General features: G+C 33.9%; 2 protein-coding genes across 3 annotated transcripts; both read right to left on the bottom strand.

Moving 5' to 3' along the window:
- Positions 1 to 7,039: 7,039 nt before the first annotated feature.
- Positions 7,040 to 11,332, bottom strand: LOC104089132 (probable protein S-acyltransferase 1). Its single transcript, XM_009593968.4, has 6 exons — positions 10,907 to 11,332; positions 9,754 to 9,933; positions 9,356 to 9,664; positions 8,796 to 9,017; positions 7,975 to 8,421; positions 7,040 to 7,346 (listed from the first exon to the last, which is right to left on the bottom strand). Exons 1-5 carry the CDS (start codon positions 11,006 to 11,008, stop codon positions 7,981 to 7,983), a joined length of 1,254 nt encoding a protein of 417 aa, XP_009592263.1. The 5' UTR covers positions 11,009 to 11,332; the 3' UTR covers positions 7,040 to 7,346; positions 7,975 to 7,980.
- Positions 11,333 to 12,298: 966 nt separating this feature from the next.
- Positions 12,299 to 19,319, bottom strand: LOC104089131 (histone-lysine N-methyltransferase, H3 lysine-9 specific SUVH1-like). Of its 2 annotated transcripts, none has more exons than XM_009593966.4 (3): positions 19,160 to 19,319; positions 16,431 to 18,739; positions 12,299 to 12,637 (listed from the first exon to the last, which is right to left on the bottom strand). In XM_009593966.4, the coding sequence occupies exon 2, from the start codon at positions 18,616 to 18,618 to the stop codon at positions 16,483 to 16,485; it is 2,136 nt and encodes a 711-aa protein (XP_009592261.1). In that variant the 5' UTR covers positions 18,619 to 18,739; positions 19,160 to 19,319; the 3' UTR covers positions 12,299 to 12,637; positions 16,431 to 16,482. The 2 variants fall into 2 exon arrangements, with proteins under 2 accessions (XP_009592261.1, XP_009592262.1); XM_009593967.4 differs by having other exon boundaries at positions 12,299 to 12,629.
- Positions 19,320 to 21,932: the final 2,613 nt, after the last annotated feature.

Raw genomic sequence — 21,932 nt, 5'->3', positions numbered from 1 at the left:
TAATTTCTATTTCAGTGTTCATCTCCGATGTAAGGCAACGCTCTTACGTCTGTGGTTAGATCTTGTTCATTCTGAGCATCATAAGGTAGATTATATTCTTAAGGTGGTGAGTTTTTTTTCTTACCAGTAGTATTGTAGATATCACTTATGTCTGAAGTGGCCAAATTTGTGTTAAGTAATTTGAGCCTTTTGCTTATATTTGGTTTAATATCTTTATCATTGATTGCTTGATTATGTGCTACGTATACAATACTTATTTTAGTTTTTATTTTCATCCTAATTATCTTAATAAATGATTACAAAGTGGATAACATTGTTAGATTCACTTAAACTCCAGCAGAGTTTGCAAGAAATATACAACCATCAGAAGTGGTTGTGTTTCGTATATCTCATTGTAACTAAATTTTGTCACTAGAAGTGGTATATGCGTATGACCACCAAACGTGATAATTTAGGCTTGCTATGGTTACAATGAAGATAAGTTAGAGAAAATTTCTCTATATTACATACATACCTCAATTTGCTCCTAAAGTAGCAAATATATTAAAAGATGCCATACGCCATCACAATTTAATGTGGTTATTGCACGTCCAGATAATTATGTTCCATCTCCGGAAGGAAGAGAACTTTTGATAATATTAATCCATTCCCGAAAGTGAATGTGACAATATTAATAAAGCTTGTAAATATGAATGCGCTCTTAATGTAAATATATTACGATTCACCTCTAGAAGAGGTAATATGATTGAAAGAATATGTACTCAATATTTCGTATTTTAAATTTGCTCTTGAAGTAGTAAAACAATTGAATTTTTTTCTCCTGAAGCAGGAAAATATTATGAAATTGTGTCTTTCTGTGCTTAAACAAAAAAAATGAGCTATTCAAAGTTACTTTTTAAGCACATTTTTATTCCCTAGAGTGAATGAAAAAATATCACAACTCACCTCCTGAAGAGCTAGAATAACAGAGGATATAAATATTATTTTTGTGGCATAAAGATCATTGCCGCACGTAATTGTTGTACGTAAAACATCATGAATAATTTTATTAAGTATCATTCTAAGGCAAAAGCATTCTTGTTTTCTACCACAACCACATTAATATATTATGGTTAGTTATTGAGTTCCCTGAAGTAAATAACAACTCGTGTATCTTTCCTTAAAGGATGCAATGACTATGTGGTTGCCGCATTGATACAAAATATTCAGATGTTAATGGTATTTCTCCTTGAAGGAGATATTTGTCACCAAGTTAGTAGTAGAAATATTAAAATTCTTAATTTTTGTCATTTATAAATTTAAAATTGGCTTTATATTGTTCATTTGATTATGATTTTCTCTCATGACACCAGAAGTATTTGAGCAATATTTGGTAGTACAAAATTTAGCAAAAGCTCCTGAAGAGCTAACTGTTTGTCTGGAAGACACATGAGACAAGTAGTGTCTGAATAATATTTGATTATGGACAATAAAGTGAAGGCTCCCGAATAGCTTATTTGTCATTATTGTGGTCAAAACATATGATATGATAAATCTGAAGTTTACTAATACAAATGACAATCATACTAAGACTACAAGTGATTGAAAGATTGAAAATCTTCATATTTCCACAATCATAAGGGATAAATATGTATGTGAGAAGTTACCCGCCTTATTCTTCAATTTGTACTATATTATGTAGCAGTCATAGTAAACCAAAAATTTTTACTGAGGCAAAAGTAGCTACAGTAAATTAGAAATTTACTTATACAAAACAGCCACCGTAAATCAGAAGTTTACTGATATAAAAGTTTATGCCATAGTAAACCAGAAGTTTACTAAAAGATAACACATGCCATAATAAACTAGATGTTTTTATTTGCCATCTGGTTTAAATATGATGAGCTAATTGAGAATTCTGATAAGTATATATTGAAGAACTAGAAGATTCTTCAAGAATTTTCTTGTGTTGCTTGTTCTCATAATAATATGATTATACTAGCTAAAGTTGGGACTAAGACCCCTAATTCTAAAATATATAAAAGGTGAATATGGGCCCATTCACCTATCATGTGAACCACTTATAGATACATACATGAGATGGTTACATGCGCGATTATTGTCAACTTGCAGTTTGGTATTTGAAATTGCTTTTCTCAATTAAGAGCATAATTTTCAGATTATGAAATCAAGACAGTTCATTTTGATAACGCTGGTTTATATCCAAACTGGTTAGCATTGAATACCTCCTATTAATAGCTAAAGTATTGCTTATGAGAATAAAGATTCATGTGTTAGGTCTAAGATTTTTTAAATTTCATGCAGCAGCACTTGTATGCATCGGACCAACAATATATGATAAGTCCTCCCTTCATAATTGGTTTAGGATCAGAAATTAAATATTTTTACTATCTAATAACTTTTGATGCGTGGTATATAATTAATTTCTCTACCACAAAGCACAAAGATAGGTTTCCCAAAAAAGATTTGGGATATATGTTAGTTTTTCTAACATTAGGGAGATGAAATAAGCAGTTAAAAAATATGTTATATTAATCGAATTATATCATTAGTGTGATCCTCATTCAGAAGATAATTCAAGTCAAATGCTAGAAGCATTTGTTGATCCAAAATAAAATATCACATTTCAGCTGCAAATGCTCCTATTAAAATTGAAGTCCCTGAAGGATAGAGTTTACTGTACGCATGAAGCGTGGTAGACCAATCGATTCCAAAGGTAACAATCCTTGAAAAGGATAGGAGCAAATGATCAAAATGATCATAATAAGGAGGAAATAAGCTCTAGAAGAGCTCACGACATAACATTTCATGAAACTCCAGAAGAAGTTCAGGTACCTGAAATAAAGAAAGTGAAGAGATCTCAACAAGTTATGTCGCTTGCGAACCGATACAAAATGATCGTCGACGATATATTTGATACAATATAGTGCAAAAAATTGTAAAAGATTGTGAGGATCGGACCTGCAGTCCAGACACCTGAAGATGTCATGCCATTTAAATGCAAGTCATAACCTATATGCCTCATTTGTTTAAATTTCTATAAAAATCCCTGAAGGATTTAAAATGCCCGAAGCATATAGTTCAAAGTCTCGAGAAATATACTCGATCAGATTACAAAGGTCTTTGTACGGTTTAAAGGAATCTGAGCGCATTGGTATAATCGCCTCAGTGAATATTTGCTGAAAGAAGGTTACGTAAGTGATGTCATTTGTCCATGTATTTTTATAATAAAAATGTCATCTAAATTTGTTATACTTGTTATTTATGTTGATGACATACATCTTGTTGGAACTCCAGAAGAGCTCCAAAAGGTAATTGAATAACTTAAGAAAGAATTTGAGATGAAAGATCTTGGAAAGATAAAACTTTGTCTTGGTATGCAAATTGAACATTTAGCATATGTAATCTTTATCCATCAATCTGCCTATACAGAAAGGGTCTTAAAATATTTTTATATGGACAAAGCACACACATTGAGTACACCAATGATTATTTGATCATTTGAAGTGAATAAAGATCCGTTCCGACTTCCAGAAGAGGATGAGGAACTCCTTGGTCTTAATATATCCTATCTTAGTGCAATTGGTGCGCTTATGTATTCTTCTAATGCTACAGGGCCTCACATAATATTTTATGTTTATTTACTAGCAAGATATAGTTCTTCTCCTACATGGAGATATTGGAACTGGACTAAGCATATATTACGATATTTAAAGGGGATTCTTAATATGAGTTTGCTTTATGCAAACAAAGATAGTGCAGATCTTGTTGGTTATGCAGATACAAGTTATATATTTGATCCCTATAAAGCTCGATCCCAAACCAGCTACTTGTTTACATGTGGAGCAAGTAGGGAATGCGTATAGTTGAGATCAGTGATTTATTTCATTCGAGAAAAATGTGGTTTGGAATGTGATAGAAGACCCGCAATTTTATATGAAGATAATGATGCATGCATAGCCCAATCGAAGAGAGAAATTATAAAAGGAGATAGAACGAAACACATTTCACCAAAATTATTCTACACACATGATCTTCAGAAAAATGGTGAGATTGATGTGCAACAAATCCGTTCAACTAACATCAAACAGATTTGTTCACCAAGTCTTTGCCAACCACAACCTTCAAGTAGATGCTATAGAAGATTGGAATGCGGAGACTTAGGTATTTGAAATAACGTCTTTATCAGGGGGAGTAAAGTATGCACTATACTCTTTTTTCCCATTGGGTTTTCCTGGTAAGGTTTTTAATGAGGCACATTGCAATGTATATTATTAGTGTACTCTTTTTTCTTGACTAGAATTTTTTTATTTTTTGGGTTTTTCCTAGTAAGGTTTTAACGAGGCACTTAATAATGAACATCCAAGAGGGAGTGTTATGAAAATATTATTGTGGATGTCTATTTATTACGTCATTGTAGATACTCTTCCCGAAGAAGACTATCCATTTAGTACTTCATTGAAGTTTATCTACAAGTAGCTGATGCAGGCAGGTTGCAAGCAACTCAATGAAATGACTTGCAGCAGCTTCTTGTTAAACCGGCAGGTTACGAGCAGCTCATACAGACAACTTACAAGCAGCTCAAGAAAAGCCTCGCAGCTGCATCCTGAAAAGTCTTGCAGCTGCTTCCTGAAAAGTCTCACAACTGCTTCCTTTCTTTTATAAATAGAGGAGATTTTTGTTCATTATGTACATCAATTTGAAATTGAATAATATATCAATCACTCTCTCTATACTTGTCTTCGATTTATTTACTTTACAGTTTTTATTTTATAACAAATTCTTTATTATGTTTAGTCCTAAATGAAATATCGTAATTTATAGTGATTTTGTCCGGCTGCAACTCTAAACTTGGTTAATTCTCGGTTATAGAAATAGTCAAATTGGGTTTGGATGATAAATTTTCCCTAGAAATATTGTAGTATTCTTAAGTAGCCTTTTTGTTAAGTGGCATTAGCTTTTGAATTTGAGTGTAATTAGGTGTAGTTGCATTAATGATAAGCTCTTGTGATTAAGTAATTCTTTGTTAATTTATTTAATTAAGTGGAGCAATTACACTCTCCAATTCTCTAGGAGAATGTTAGTAGGCACTTGAGCGTCTTTCCTTTCATTCTAGTAGCAGCAGTGTTATTTTAACATTTTCATATTCTTAGAATTCTTTTATTATTTGAGGTTGCTTGTCTTTTGGTTTTTCTACTATCTTGTTGTTGTTACTGTTTTCCTGATTTTTACGCTACTGTATTTCTTTCTCTATATTGTTGTGATTATGCATGTTTGCTTTGAGCCGAGGGTCTATCAGAACATCTTCTCAACCTGTACAACATAGGGCTAAGACTGTGTACTCACTATTCTCCACATACCCCACTTATTGGATTACACTAAATTTATTATTGTTGTTATAATTCCCTACTAGAGATGAAAATTGTCGGGTGTAAAGTAAATGGTGTAATTAAACTAGATTATGTAATTACTTGACCAACCAAATAAGTTAAACCATGTAATAACTTATACTCCAATTGTTCTCAGTCACTCTCTAAACGCACCAGTTAATATTAAGCATTTATTAACAAGATGCAAATCTAATCATCATTCACATAAATCTCTTCACAACTATTCGATTTATAAATTCTTATTGTTGAACTTATGGCAAGTGGCAACAAATAATACAAAGCTACATAGCCTTTCAAAATAAATTAAGACAACATAGAGTTAAAATATTTTGAATCATAAATCCATAACTAGAAATATAATTATATAAATATGATATGGACAAGCCTGCAGACACACAGAGAGACACACAAATAGTAATTATTTTGTAAAGTAAGTCGTGACAAATATTCTTCTCGAGATTGGGAGTGGAGAAAAATATTATTTAAGCCAATGATCAAGGATTAAACTATTATTTTCAAAAATTCCTTCATTTCTGTGTTTTATATTACGAAATAGAAAACCGTGTTTTCAATATTGTACAGTCTGGTGCTTGTTGTTTAGGCAAAAACGTGCAGGCACAGCACAATTCATTTGTCTTAGGAATGGAATATACCAATGAAGCATTGGCTATCATTACAAAGAGAAACATTCCTGTTTTGGTACGTGTGTTGTCTCTGGGTGTTGTTGGGGGGGGGGGGGGAGGAGGTTTTGTGATTTTTTTTTTTTAAGTTTTTGTTATTTTTTAGATTTGATAGTCATGTATTCCACTGCTCATCGAGTTGGTGATATGCGCCAACAAGGTCGTAGTGAAATGGTAAATATTTTTTTATTATTAACTAGAGGTTTCGGGTTCGAGACTTAGGTATAGAGTCATCGTCTTTGTTAGGGAGCACTTTACCCTCCCAATATATGATTTTCCGACACGAATCCGGATTTAATCTGGTCCAGGCCAATGCAATTATCGGACACCGGGTGAGAAACTAGAAAAAAGGTTGGTGACATGTAATGTGGGAAAAAGGGTGAAAAAATTTAGTGTTGAAAGATTTATCTTTTAACCATTCTAATAATCATAACTGCAATAATTTTAACTATTTTAATTTAAATTGCAATGTCTTGACCATTTAACTGTTTTTCAGATACATTGAGTATTTTTTACTAAAATGTTAATAGGGTCGTGGCCTAGAAAGTTTAGCCTATCCGACTATCCGAGGGAACTAACTTACTTAACGTAGCCAACAATACTCAAATTCAATTATGTCATTTCATCAACACATTAATATGTAGTCATGCTTAAATGGCTAAACAACTCTCATACTATAGAAATTATTATAACCACACACATCCAATACTTATATCTTGAATCTCAACACAATCTCGACATAGTACTTGCCTCAAACTTATATAGGTTCGTGGAGCGACTTTAGAAGTTAAATAAATAATTGTTTCAAGACTTCTTTAAAACAGTCATTCTCTATAATAGTATTTCACTATAACGACCAAATTTTCTTGGAACCAATTTTTTATGTTATGTTATATAACATCATTTTACTATAACAGCCGCAAAATATTAGAACAAATATGGATGGATGGATGGATAGATAGATAGATAGATAGGAAAGCGTTAAATCTAATATAAAATTGGAGAAAATGTGAACAACGAGACAAGTTGGAAAGAACATAAATAAATCATATAAATACTGTACAAGAGAGTGCCCTCATTTAGCTCCAATTTCCCACTCTCTATGTTTCATTTATGTACCAAAGACTTTCCAAAAGAGTTCCTTTGGGTGTAATTTCCATATTTGAAGACATAAAAGAAGCAACTACTCGCGTTTCAGCCTCCACAAAATCAACCTCTGCATTCAAAGATGGTGCCATCATAATGTATGTCGATAAGCATCATTCATTCGCTCGACCTGTGAAAACATTGCATGTTTCTGTCATTGACTTGTCTAAAATTGCATAGTATCATCTAGTGTTTTCATCAATAAAGGGCAATGATCTCAAGTTAAAAAACAGCACTAGCTACTTTCAAAAACTAACCAAATTCAGAGAAATCAGACTTCCAAAGTTTGATGAACCGCTGAATAGAACAATATCAGACACATATTTTACAGCAAATGTCCCCTCAAGGGCAAAAAGGTTAGAACATATATAAGAAAATTGCCTAAAAATAAACAGTGAGTAGTGTGATTATCAGTCTTTGAAGTTTCTTGGTTACTTTAGTTTCATCAGAATCTAGTAAAATGAAATCATTCTTTCACAGAGAAACATTGAGGGGAAAATGTCATCTCTATTAACATTAGCTAAAGAGGATAACACAGCAAGTAGTCCAATCCAAGCTACAATATCAGTACACCTGATGCAGGGTTGAAAATACAAGTGATAATAAACACAATATTTACGTGTATTGCAAATTTCAGCTGTGTGCACATAATCACTACTAGTTATGATCAATCTTTTCCAGCTCAAGGATGCTTCCTGTACATAACTAATTTGTCCTTCTTCTTGTGAAATACTTTTATATATATAAGAAAATATTACCTTTATCTATGAAGATCCCTGCAGGTTGCTAACTTGCTCAGTTCTGTCATCTTCCACTGTTCTTAGACCATTTGAATGCGTCGACTCTGCATCATTCGTATCTTGATCATCAGGAAAGAAAAGAGGATCAAAATTTGCATTATCACTTGTCGTCTTCTTCAAAGTGTCATCAATGCCACTATAATCCATGTTCTGCAAAGTACCGTCTTTTCCAAGTATGCCCCCCATCTCTAAATCAAACTTCCCTTTAGAGTTGATTGAACCAAATTTATGACTCATGGAGACGGATTTCACACTTGGATCGTCTTCTTCAATCACCCACTCGCGAAAGTTGACCAATGAAGGTGAGGGCTTAGAGCATAAAATTTCCTTGAGATTCTTCAAAATGCCACGACTGTATGGGTTCTCTTTCTTTTCATAACGATATCTGAAGTTTTCATACGTCGTCTGCAATAACATGTGCCACACAAATAAGACTCCACACATACTTTTCTCAAAGAAAAGAACAATATTTGGATAACATAAATGTTCTGCATCCATCGAAGAGTCCATAAGAAGCAAACATCAAAAGAAGCCATAGAATAGTTTTGGGAAGTTTAATGTGATCACAAATAAATAAACATTATACTCAATGCTCTGCACTGGCTTTCTTGTTAGATTATCTTTACCGGATGAACTCTCAGTTTACCTAAAATATTCTTTGTTTTGCCCAAACATCAATGAAATTTATTACTTTATCCGGAAAAAAAAAAAGAATGTTACGTTATTGAATAACTGTGTTCTAGATATATGAAACTACGATTGAAGGGTGAGATTATAACCTGGTTGGTTGACATTAGGTAAAAATGGAAGACGCTTAGCCCTCCGACAAACCAGACAGCGATGAAGCAATATACGATCAAAATCACAGATATGACATCCCTTGACATGACATGCAAAAAGCTTCCTGGTTGTCCAAGGAGGTTCAGCAGCGAAAATGTGAAAACATATATGCACAAAGTTGTTGTTGTTGATATGAACAGTATAAAGCACCGATAGTTGCGCTGCAACCAGAGCAACAAAAGGAAAAAGTTAAATTTTTTGATGAAGCGAAAAAGGGAAGCTTTCTGTTATAGCAGACGAACTCTGCAGACAACAATTCAGCTTCTTTCCTGATCAGCAATAGACAGAGATGACCAACTATCGAATAACGTTTTACAAAATAAATGTCTGTATCTTTTTCCCTACAAGAGTAGAAGCTAATCAAATATTAACTGATACAAAATGTTGGATGCCTAAAAATTTATTTCTTTTTTCAATGTAAAAGATAAAGAACCTACTCTTGAAATCTCAACAGAAGAGAGAGAGTGAAACCATACTAAGAATTGAACAGATGACTCACAACTCCAATACACTGACCCACCCACGGACAGTGGTGATCAAATCTCTGAACGCAGTTGTTGCAAATTGAGCAATGGGAAGCACGTGGTGGACGATATAGCAAACATGTGTCACAGAACTTGACTTTGACAGAATGACCGTTGATAAAAACATCCTTTGTTCTCGGTAACTTTACATCAGGGGCAGCATTGTTGACCCACTCCATAGATGCCGTACTTGTATTTAATATTTCATCCAAGTCGGGTGGTCTTGAGTTCCTAGGAACTATTCCTGGATTGCTTGAAGATGTCATGAACAGAAAACTCAAGGCCTGCATTGAATCACTTTATTAATTAGTAGGTTTTAGCATTCTTAGTATAAAATTTATGTGATTTTATCCTCAAGTATTTAACGACATACCAAAACTGAGATGATGAGTCCCCCAATAAGGACAACATGCCCATATACTGGACTCACTTTTGGTATCATCAAAAGCATTTTTATGCAAAATGTCAATGCAGGAGTCCCTATCAGAAATGTTGATAAGTAAAGTGATGCTGCGTCAGGACCAAAGATCAATCTCCCCCCACAGAGAAATTTCTGAAACATTAGACAAAGCTTTTAAGATTGAGCTATTCTGCATTAAAAGATAGGTAGTAATTGGCTGCTTGCATTAGCTTATGATAAATGAAGCCAATATGAATTTGTAAAAGCCCCTACTACATGCTGAAGCTGCAAATGATAACCGAGATCACAAGGTGTTATAGTGGATTAGAGCCCCACTTTGGTTGGGGAATGGGCTGGTGGTCTCCTTATATGAACTTGGGCAATCCTCCCCTCATGAGCTAGCTTTTGAGGTTGAGTTGGGCCCAAGTGCCATATCTTTACATGGTATTAGAGTCAGGTCTATTCCCGTTTGGGCCCCTATGATATATTGTCCACGCTCCAGTTGGTAGTCTGGGCGTGCCAGGGATGTTAGAGTCCCACATTGGTTGGGGAATGGACTGGTTGGTCTCCTTATATGGACTTGAGCAATCCTCCCCTCATGAACTAGCTTTTGGGGTTGAGTTTGGCCCAACTTGATAAAGCATCTCTATTTAAGCTCATATATTGGCAACAACAATGCCACAATTCTTTAGTACAAATCTCTTTCTCAAAGGCCAAAGGCCGATTACTACTAAACTAATCTTGAACTGGCCCTGGACATCTTCCTCAAAGATAATGTGATTTACTATGGTCTATGGGATAAGGTAATTGAACCTCAAATCAGTGGCATTTTTCATTTAATTTCAGTATTTCTTTTTGTTATCTGACCAGATAGAAGTTAAACACATTAACAATAGACTCTTGGCTTTCTCTCGATTCACAAGGTGAAATAGTTAACCAGGTGCATATATATGTTATCATATGTAAGATTTTGCACAAGGCTCATTCTAATTACCATAAATTTGTTAAGAGAATTTAACAACTTTAGACAAATTTCTTTCATACACCATTACATGCAATGCAATGAATTTCTACAAAAAGAAAGATAAAGAATTAATGTGGTTAAAGGGGGAAAAAAGGAGCTTACATTGCGACCCTTCCAAACTTGATAAAGCCTTTTCTTCAATTTAGGAGGGTCCATAGATTTGGAAGAAAGAGCCAAATCTTGATTTGTGATCCCACTTCCCATCACAATAAATCTAAAAGTTGAAGCTTAGAAATTTATATACTTTGTTATTTTATTATTATAGACGTAAAACCATACCCATAACTTATATAATTGAGATAAAAAAAAATCAAGATTCTATATTGAGGGGTGCTGGTGCCCAAAAAAAAACCTTAGGAGAGGAGGAGGAGGAAGAAGAAGAAACAAGAAAGCAGGATTTCACTCTCTCCTCTATTCTCTTAGTGCCCCGGTATTTTTCTCTCTCCTCTCTCTCTCTCTCCTTTTTTATCAAAACCAGCTTTCGCAGCTCTACATGCTGACGATAAAACTGAACCCAAGAATGATGTTTCCTCTTCTTTTTTCTCTCATTACCGTTAAAAAAAGTTTGAGTATAATTCTCATATTCATCCGTACATTTCGTTGCGTGTTTTTTAATGGAAAGAGGTCTTAGCTTTCAATTATGGTTTAGTTCAGCCCTTGATATTAATCTTTTAGGAACAAAAGACAACTCAATTCTCTATATTTATGATCTCATTTTGGTAAGACGGTTGGTATTCCTCCGTGCATAATTAAGGTACGTCTGGAATTTTCCCTCAGTGAGTCTAGTCTATGCGAATCCGAATAACATTGTTCAATTCAAGAAATTCAATAAGAATATTCAAATTCTATTTTTTTTATCAATAACAAATAATATTTTACCCGTTTTTTGGCGAAGAGTGTTTAGTTGACCACACGTAACTTCACCCATGTAACTCAATCAGAGCAGTGAATTTCATATACCGAATGGTTAAGCCGGGAAAAAAATTCTCTATAACTACCTTTGCTCGCATTTTGTCTGTTGTCTATATTTTTACAACTACAACATATTAATTCAACATTGGAACTCAGTCTTTGACCTGATTTACTGACTTACGAGTAAACGAAAATGGTAATTTCAACATTCAAAAATATAAATCTCATATTTAGCCATTTACTTGTAACTAAAAATATATTAACTCGGTTTTTCCTTCTACTGTTTGTGCTCCGATTACGACAAGATATTTCTATAATTGTACCATTGGAATTCCCGATTAAGAGCAACACAAAACAATAAGGTGAACGAAAAAACCAGCGCGATTCGAGCAGTCTACTAGTCACGAGAAGGTCTAGGTCAAACTTTAACATCTCTCTGTTTAAACAGAGAAATAAATAAACAATCTTACAGAGAAATATACTTACCGCCACCTGATGTTTGTACTAAATTCCTAAATTTGGTATAAACACCGGGCGTTTCTAAGTATCTACCCTCTATAGGTTATCAGAATAACATAAAAATGAATGGACAAAGAAACATGCATCAGCAACAAAATAACACTACAGTTTAATACATTGATATGGAATAGTACAATAAACATCGACTAGCCGAAAATGGGGAAAATTATGAAGAGCAAGAACCTCCCTTCATTTGGTTTTACCCTGTCAATAACAATCCTAAGTTTTAGTACATCCAAAGCTACAAAAGGTCTTGCGTTGTTGCAAGCAATAAGCTACAATATCATGTTTGGCTGGCGATGACATAATTAATAATACTAGATTTCAAAGGCTATTCGTCTTGAGGGTGCATCAAAAGTCCAAAACCTTGCTCCTATCTTCAACTACTGATCAACTGCAAGTCTGCAAGAGGAAAACCAACATGTTTAGTGTTATTGTTCGTGACTATATAATTTACAATGCCGATAAAAAAAAGAGGAAAAAAGAAGATCAAATGGGAAGAAAGGAATAAGCCCGGGAAAGGAGAAAAGAGGAATTCAAACAACAACTTCAGTATAGAATTCAGTTGATTTAAGGTGCAATGCTTCATCTCATTTTGTTTGACCTATTTCCTATTTTAGTCCATTCCAAAAAGAGAGAACTTTCCAAATGGAAGATTTTCTTCACCTTAAAACACTCAAATTGACATAAAAATATCACTTCATATTTGTTTGGATTTGATGCGACTTTTTATATTTCCCGCCCATTTTCCAACTATTTTAACATATTCCTACGAACTTCAAATATACTAAACACATTTCAAGCGCGATCATCACCACATTTGAATAAACCGGGATGGAGGAAGATCGTTATATCTACCCTCTCAACGCACATTGGATAGTCTACCCATATGAAACAAAAGTAGCAGGAAAAAAAAATTCCTTTTCCTCAGATCCACTTTTTGACCGGTTTTTCATCTCTGATTTCCAGCTTAATTCAATTTAACTAATTTCAACCTTCTCTCTTCTTCATTAACCATCTTCCCTGTTTGTTTTACCTCATCATTCTACCATATTACTTTTTCCTTTCTTATTCGCATTCTTTGAGCGCGCCCATTTTTTTCCTTCTTTACACCGGCAAAGGGCTATGTCGGTATTACAGAATTTTAGCGGAAGTATTGACTGAGAAGCTAAAGACAGTGATGGATAAATTGACATGGGGAAATCAGAAGGGTTTTCTATCAAGGGAAAGGCAAATGTGGTTCTACGTTGTTCCGGGGGCGGGGCTAGGCTGATAATGTTTCGCCTTGGGTTGTTAGTGGTTTATGTAGTTTCCACACTATTTTCTATGGCAATATTACTGGTTATTGTTATTGCTTTTATATCTATTTTCTATTTTTCTTACGATGTTGATATTATTTTTCTGGCTTCTATTGCTGTCACTGATCTATTGTCTATTGTCTATTGTTTATTTTCTTCCTCTTGAACCGAGGGTCTTTCAGAAACAGCCTCTCTACCACTCCGGACCCCACTTGTGGTATTTTACTGGGTGGTTGTTGTTGGAAAGGCAAATTTGGCTTGAAAGCAAATCAATGTTTGACATGTTGAGAAAGGAAGAAGAGCTGTGTTGTGCAAATTGGAATTAGAAAATGCCTATGAACATATAAATTGATTTTTCTCTTAAACGTAAAGAAACAAATAGGTTTTGGGGATAAATGGATCATGTGGATGAAAACTTCTATATCAACAGTAGCTCTCTATACTGATCAATGGCACTCCAGTAGGTCTCTTCGCCCCTACAAGGAGATTAAGGCATACTTTATCATCTTTCTTAATATTATTGGTTATGGAGACTTTCAATAAATACTTATGATTACAGGCTGTAAAATTGATGGAGAAGCAGGAAACTGTGTGGAAATGCCTCACATTTCGTACCCAGCTGGTAATAATGGTTCCTATGTGGGGCAAGGACAATTATGTTGCTTAAAAGCTATCTAATTGGTGGCCTTTTTGGCAATTTCTGGTCTACACATTTATCTCAGAGCAAGCAGATCTTTCCAGTTAACTGTAAACAAAAAATACGAGAATTGACCGAGATAATGAGATGCAGGGGAGAAATTTTTCTAACAGTTTACTTTGGGATCACCTGTTGGAGCCAGACACAAAGATTCACGGGTGTGGAAAAGAATCGTGGCGAAGTGTAAAGAAAGCTGAAACCTTGGGAAAAACAGTGTACTGGTTGGAACTCTTACATACTTGACGTCAAGTTACACATAAGTAGATGCAATTTTCTATGGGACAGAAGAAAAATCAACTTGGTAAAATGGAGCACAGTGATCAAAGCTAAACCAGCTATGGAAAAGAGTGATCAAACGCAAATATGGAATGGAGAATAGATGGTGTTCAAAGCCAATTAAAAGGTCATATGGTGTGGCTGTTGGGAGATAAATCAGAAATTTGCGCAATCAATTTTTGGACAAAATAAGATTCAAAGTTGGAAATGGTGAAATCATCAGATTGTGGCTGGATAAATGGATGGATAATGGTACGTTGAAAGAAAACTTTCAGGTTTCCTCAATCTAGCAAATATAAGGAGATTACAATTGCACACTGATTGGAGTCGATGGATGGAAGATAGAATTAAGGAAAAAACTTTAATGATTGGAGAATTGATAGGGTTACATTATTACTACAAATACTGGATTAAGAAACTGTGTTAAAAACAGGAAGGATTCCTTATGGTGGAAGGAAAAAGCAAAAGTAAATTCTGTCAAATTTTGCTACCAAACCTTGATAAGGAGGAGATTGACAAGTCAGACCACTTTTTTCCCTAGAAATATTTAAGGAGAACAAAACCCCCAACAAAAGTGGCTCGTTTAAAACGAATAGCACTGCATGAGGCGTCTCACACATGACAATTTACAAAATGAGGATTTAATAAATGCAGCAGGTGTTTCTTCTGCAAAGAAGACGCTAAATCAGCAAGACACACATTGCTGCATTGCACTTTCATGGCAGATACGAAGCATGATTATGAATATCTATTGAGTTCACTGGGTGATGCAGGGGAATGTAAAACGAGCAGGCTAGCTCACAGGAATAAATGTTAAGAAAGGAACACAGCGAGCTGCGGGGAACAATCCTTTAAGTACTTCTGGCAAAGTTTGGTTAGAGAGGTATCTTGGATGTTTTTGAGGAGAAAATACAAAATATTTCTTTTGTAAATATAGATGTCCATATAATTTAAATTTATGGGGTAGAGGAAATGATGTAAATGACATAGAATCAATGCTAGATTTCTTAGATGGTCAAGATAGTTAGTGAAGGAATATAGATTCTTCTCGTATACATTTTGTACCTAGCAGTATACCTTCTAGGTACTGACATTTTATTTACTAAATAACATTTACCTTACTAGTCAAGAAAAAAGATAATTTTAGACAAGGAAGATGCTCATTTTACAAACCATGACACATCAACCACATATCTTGCCTCCCTTGTTAGCAATATGAACAAAAATTTAAGGTGAATAAGTATATTCTAGATCTCCAAGGTACTAAGGTCTAAGGAGTAAGGATGACAGGTTAACAGCTCTAAGTTCTCCTTAGTCAAATCTCTAGCCAAGAAGCACCTTCAGACTCCCCCCATCATGAAAATATTTCAAACACTTTCACAAATAATATTCCACTAGAACTTTCCTAAATTCTAACAGCTCATATTCATTAAACTATTCGAAGTTCAATCATCATTTCAGTCAATTAACTTTCAACGACTACCTTCTAATTTAAACGCCCAATCAATTCTTGAGTCCCTGTGTTCTGTGCCTCTATCAAATTGTGTCCCACAAAATCGTATGCAAGGACTGTAAAAATCGGATTCAAGAAAAAGAGAATGGGAGCAAACTGGTGAAGATGAAGGGCAAGATAGAAACCTTGCAACCTTATCTGAGCAAGCCCAACGGATAAATCAAAAAGTAGAAAAAAAGTCATCTTCAGAAACACTTCAATTCATAAACTCAACGGAGATAAAGCAACTTTAGACAGCTAATTTAAAATCTTCCACTAGATCAAGGGTTCGAGACTCGTATCAATAAAATGCTATTCAGATTTCTGCATAACTTATGTTCACATGATAACTAGCAAACATGGGTTAAAACTCAAAACGAGGAGAAAAATAAAAGAAACAAGATATTTTCAAATTTAAAAAGGAAACCAAACCTTGATTCAGTGGTGACCAGTGAACTCCATTTCTTTCATCAGACCATGACAACTAGTAAAAGTAACCTCTGCAGTTCAATGACCCACACAAGCACTTCTTCCTCCTACAGTCTGCTTTGTCTGGCGGAACCATGCCATAATCAAAAGTCAATTCTTGCATGGGAGGAATATGCCTAATGGCAAAAAAGGCAATGTGGTAGTATGTCTCATTGTTATTTTCACGTACAACAAGCTGCCAGAATACGTTAGGTGAACAACTATGGTTCATAAAACGAGCAACATTGCCACCCTTTTTTGCACTTATTACAAGGGGATACGGGACTTTTTTCGATTCGTCGTTATAATCACGCACAGGTTCCAATGGCTCATACATGCGGGTAGCATCAAATATATAATCATCGTCACCGTCATTGCCAAGCTCACCTACCCTAGACTCTTCAACGACTTCTCCGGCATATTCACACATAAAGCCACCTCCACGTATGGGATCCCAAGACCTAAGTCCCCAACCTCTATTTTTTGTTTTGAAGACCTCCACACGCGCTTTAGGACCTGTTTGAGACATTCGATTTCGGCAATTCGGAGGGCATGAACAGGCAGAACCACACTCATGTATCAAGGTTTTGTAACTCACAAGAACTCCAAGTGAACTAAAGGGCAAAAAGCCTCCGTTTTTCTGAATGCAAGGGCAAGCGGACCCTCCAGGTTGGCATCCGCCAACACATTGACAACCCATAGACGGATTAGGCTTCATATAAGGTTTTGAGTACTTCAGACTAGGGATATATGTGAAATAAGCAGGTCCCTTCTCATCATCAACATCATTTACAAGACAAACAGGTTGACTCTCTGCGCCAGATGTTAGGTCAGGTAGGATAACTCCAACACGTGTCGCTGTTCCATCCCTCCATTGTTGAATTGATTTCCACAATGTAAATGCTTCAGGCTGCCCAGGTACTCTAAGCAATTTGTACCTGAAAATGCTGCAGTCACCCAATTTGCTTTTCTCTGCCCATGATTCCTGGATCCTGTAAAGGCCATCATACATATAAATCTTCCCCCTCGGATTTGTAACATCTATAACACCCCTAATTACTCTCACCTCATTGCCGCGATGCATACTCTTTTCCAAAGCAAGATTACCCCTCTCAAGTTTCTGATCAAACATTTGGCCATCCCTTCTCTGGACTCCACCCTGGCCAGTATAAATTAGCACATCCCCATCATCCCCTTCATCATCATATCCTCCAGAGGCCACTATGCTAACAGCAATAGGCTCTTCATCCCCTGTAAGTCTGACACTCATATAATCTATCCCAGCCATACTAGGTGCATGCAAACCAACTAGACACAATTCCATCCTGAAGAAGAATATGTCACCAACTTCAATCCCAGGTACATTTCCAACCCTCTTTGTCTGATTTGTCCGAGCTCCCTTTGTCATCAGTAAATTAGCAGCCTTTAGGTCCGGCCTTCTTGCAGAACCTGGAGTCTCACCCCTTTTCTCATCAATCTGGGTCAACCTTCTACGAAACACATCAAATGCCAATAGTATTCGCCCAACTAGCTCCTTGTCGCCATCAGCTTTCTTAGCTTGATCGAACTCGACAAGTTTAAAGGATGCAAGCAGCTGATTTAGTATTGGATCGACATCCACTTCGACATGGGAATTAGCTGGATGACTCATCCTAGTCTTTCTCGGTCTTCCCCTTTTTTTCCCTGTACTTGTGTCTTCTACATCATTAACGTGCACGCTATAGCCACTGCCGAATTGGTCGCTCTGATTCTGTGAATCACTGACACCATCATCTTCTGCAACTAAGCCATTCGTAGCGCGAGGTCTGCCGGGCCTCCTTGGCCCGGTGTCTCCATTCGCAGTTGGAGTTCTGAATGAATTTAAAGGAACAGGAGATATAGGCGTCCCAAAACCAAAAGCTTCATGATTTTCACCTGATCTTGCGGCCGCATTCGGGGCCAAAAATGGATAAAATGGAGAAACCCCAGTTGGGAAAGGACCACTTGGAGGAACACACACAAAAGGTGAGGGTTGAGGAGTTGAAACAGATGACATTCCATTTGGGGATGGAAAAACAGGCATAAGACATCTCATAGGCTTCACATCTAAAACCTTAGACTTGTCAATGGACCCTGCTGGTGGAACAGAGTCTGAACCAAAGCCTTGCTCCATTTCAATCAAAATCAATAGCCACAACAACAAAGACCACAGCTTTCACTCACATTAATAACCCAAATACAAAGCTCTGCACTTTTTCCAGTTACCACCTAGATCCATGCACAATCTCCAATTACTACAGCAAGGAAAAAAAGTAAGAAACCCATTAAAAATACAATTCTAGGACATCATGCACCAATAAAAGGCTAAAGATGCAAATGTATTGCTCAAGAATGGCTATGTTGACTGAAAATCCAAAAAAACTCACAACTTAAGGGAAATGAACAGGAGCAAGCCCTAAAATGGAGTTAACCCTAGAAACCCAACAAAAAATTCCACCAAAATTAAGGAAAAAACAACATGCAAAAGGACAAAATAAGCTAAACCCAACTCAAGATTTTGTAATAGGAACCCTTCATAGTAAAATGACAATAAAAAGAAAAATAATTTACAAAAAAATTAAAGAAAAATTGCCAGAAGCAAAATAAGTCTCAAATGGATCAGAAATTCAAACATTTTCAGTCAAAAAAGAAACGATCTTGAAATGGATAAGTACCTGGGCAAATTTGGGAAAACGATCTTTGAAGCACACAGAGAGCTTTAGAAGAAAAATTGCGTTTAGTGTGTTGTGAAGTTGACAGCTTTGTCATACTTAAATGCTTATTGCGTGTGAGATTTTGAATAAAAAGAAAATTAGTACTGTGTCTTACAGTATCTTTGTCACGTGCCGGCTGCTAACACAAAGTACAGTGATAATAATTTTAACTTTATAGTTTATACTATTATTTTATTTTATGTGATACATTTTTTAATGTGGTTGAAAATAATTTTATATATTTTATTTTATTTCTAACAAAAAAATCTTATAGTCATGTAAATGTTACGGTATATATTTATCATGATAAGTTTCAAAAGTATTATAACTATACATATATTATAATACTAGTTTTAATTTACGCGCGTTGCACGTATTTTTTTGCGTCTATCAATAAAAAGTATTAAAATATAAAATACGAATGAATTATATGTAACAACAATTATATGTAATAGCAATCGACATCGAGATAATATAATATTCCTTTATATTGAAAATAATTATTTTAGTCTATCAATATTTTTACTTGCATCATCACATTTATCTAATAATATAGATAGTAGATATACATTTAAATGACTTGGAATTTTTTAAAACTATAATTTATAGTCTTTGTGCACGTACATTGCATCGTATTTTATATTATTGTAAGACTTAAAAGTTAAATGTTGAAAGATATGCATGTCACATTTTAAAGAGAAATTCTTTTATACTTTCAAAACATCATGTAAATTAAAGCATAAATAAGACAGAATTATATAAAAGAAAATAAATTATATCTGAATCTTTTAGGAGCAAACTCACACAACTTTTATAAGGGAGTAATGGCGGTGTTTCTTTGATATACTTGGAAGTCATATAGAATATTTTCTTAAAAATAGTTTTTATTTGTGTTTCTGAAAATATGCAATTATGTTGTACATCGAAGATAAGTAAGACTGCATTGTGTAAAAAAAACGGATTAATTAATTTTTACATTTAGAGGCAAATTCACAACATAAAAATCCATAAGGAAATAAGAAAGATTTTTTTATCAGCCTAACACCTTTGTGTTTATTTTCGATGATCTTAAGAAAGCTAAAAAATGTTCAAAGAAGTTGAAACATCTAAACAAAAGATCAAGAACTTTATTTTTAGTTTTATCTTAATTAGACTCTGATTTAAACTTTATTAATATTTTGTACAGATTTAAGAACTTGAAATACCATACATGTCGAGAAACTCAAGAGAAGAAATTCAGATTGACTTTCAAATTTAATAAGTTCTAGTATCATTAGTTGACTTTAAATTTCTAACTATTAGGTAAAGTTCTACAAACTACTACTACGTAACTTTATTCAACTTAGAATTATTTTTAGAGAATTAATTTACTATTTTAACGTGAAATGTAAACACAATCCCACAAGATATTTTGAAATGAGATACTTCCCCCAAAATTACGATATTTTGTTCTTTCTATCTTGAAACATTTATAATATTGATGAAGAACTGTTAGTTTTATTTTTTTAAACCTTTTTTGTTGTCAAACTGATAAGTAAAAGTATCATGGCTTTGCCTGTTGGAATAAACTTAAAAAAATTAAAATAATAAAAGACATTATTTTAAATACAAAATAATTTATATAGTTTGTTACAAAATTAAAATAAGAAAATAATTTATGTAAGTAAAATTTTGTTTAATTTTAAATTCTTAAATATTAAAAGTTTCTATATCATTTAAATAAAAAATAATAATAAATTAAAAGTTTAAGTTGATTTCTAAGTTCTTAATATTAGAAAAATAATAAAATTATAATTTTATCTAATGTGAAATCGATTTTTAATTCATCTACAAGGGAAAAAAGCTTTTTTTATTATTTAAAAAATTCAAATAACTACGAAAAAACTTGAAAGAAGCAAATATTCTCATAAGCAACCCATGCACGCATCGTATAATGAAATAAAAAATTATTTATTAATTGAAAAAGTCATAGAATTTAAGAAACCTCATAAAATATAGGAGAGAACGTGAAAAATTCATAGTTGAATTCAAAATTCAACTTATTATCTCATTCTAAATTGAAAAAATTAATTGTAAGTCCAAAATTTAAATTATAAAATATTTATGGCATATCCAACATGGAGTGTATATTTATGCTAATATACTTATTGTTTATAATCGGATTTAGTCTAAAATAATAAGTTAACTCTAATGAGGAAAAACAAATAGTAAAAAAATTGAAGAAGATAGAGTAATCGTATAGGGAGATAGATAATTCCTCTTTTAATTAGTTTAAAAGGTTAGACATCTAGAGAAACTTGAAAACAAGCAATATTATCACTACATTCCTAACATGTACCATAAAGTTTTCATAAATTGATATAGTAATGTGATTTTCCTTGTTATTTTTGTTATAAATTTAATATATTGCATCGCGCAAACAAGGAAGATTTAATATAAAAAAGTTTAGTTGATTTAGAAATTTTAAATATTAGAAAAATAATTAAATATTTATATTCTTAAATATTAAGAAAATAATTAATAGACTATTTTGTCTAGTGTGAAATTAATTTTTAAAGAGTAAAAAAGGCGAACTACATTTCGTTAAGGGCATTAATACTTTTAATATAATATAGGTTATAGTTGTTGTTGTTATTATTATTATTATTGTTGTTGTTGTTGTTGTTGTTGTTATTGTTGTGGCTGTTATTATTATTATTTTTTTATTACAATTTCTATTTATATTATTGTACAA

This window comes from Nicotiana tomentosiformis, chromosome 10, assembly GCF_000390325.3.
Source record: "Nicotiana tomentosiformis chromosome 10, ASM39032v3, whole genome shotgun sequence".
Classification (NCBI taxonomy): Eukaryota; Viridiplantae; Streptophyta; class Magnoliopsida; order Solanales; family Solanaceae; genus Nicotiana; species Nicotiana tomentosiformis.
This window is presented reverse-complemented; position numbering and strand designations above follow the sequence as displayed.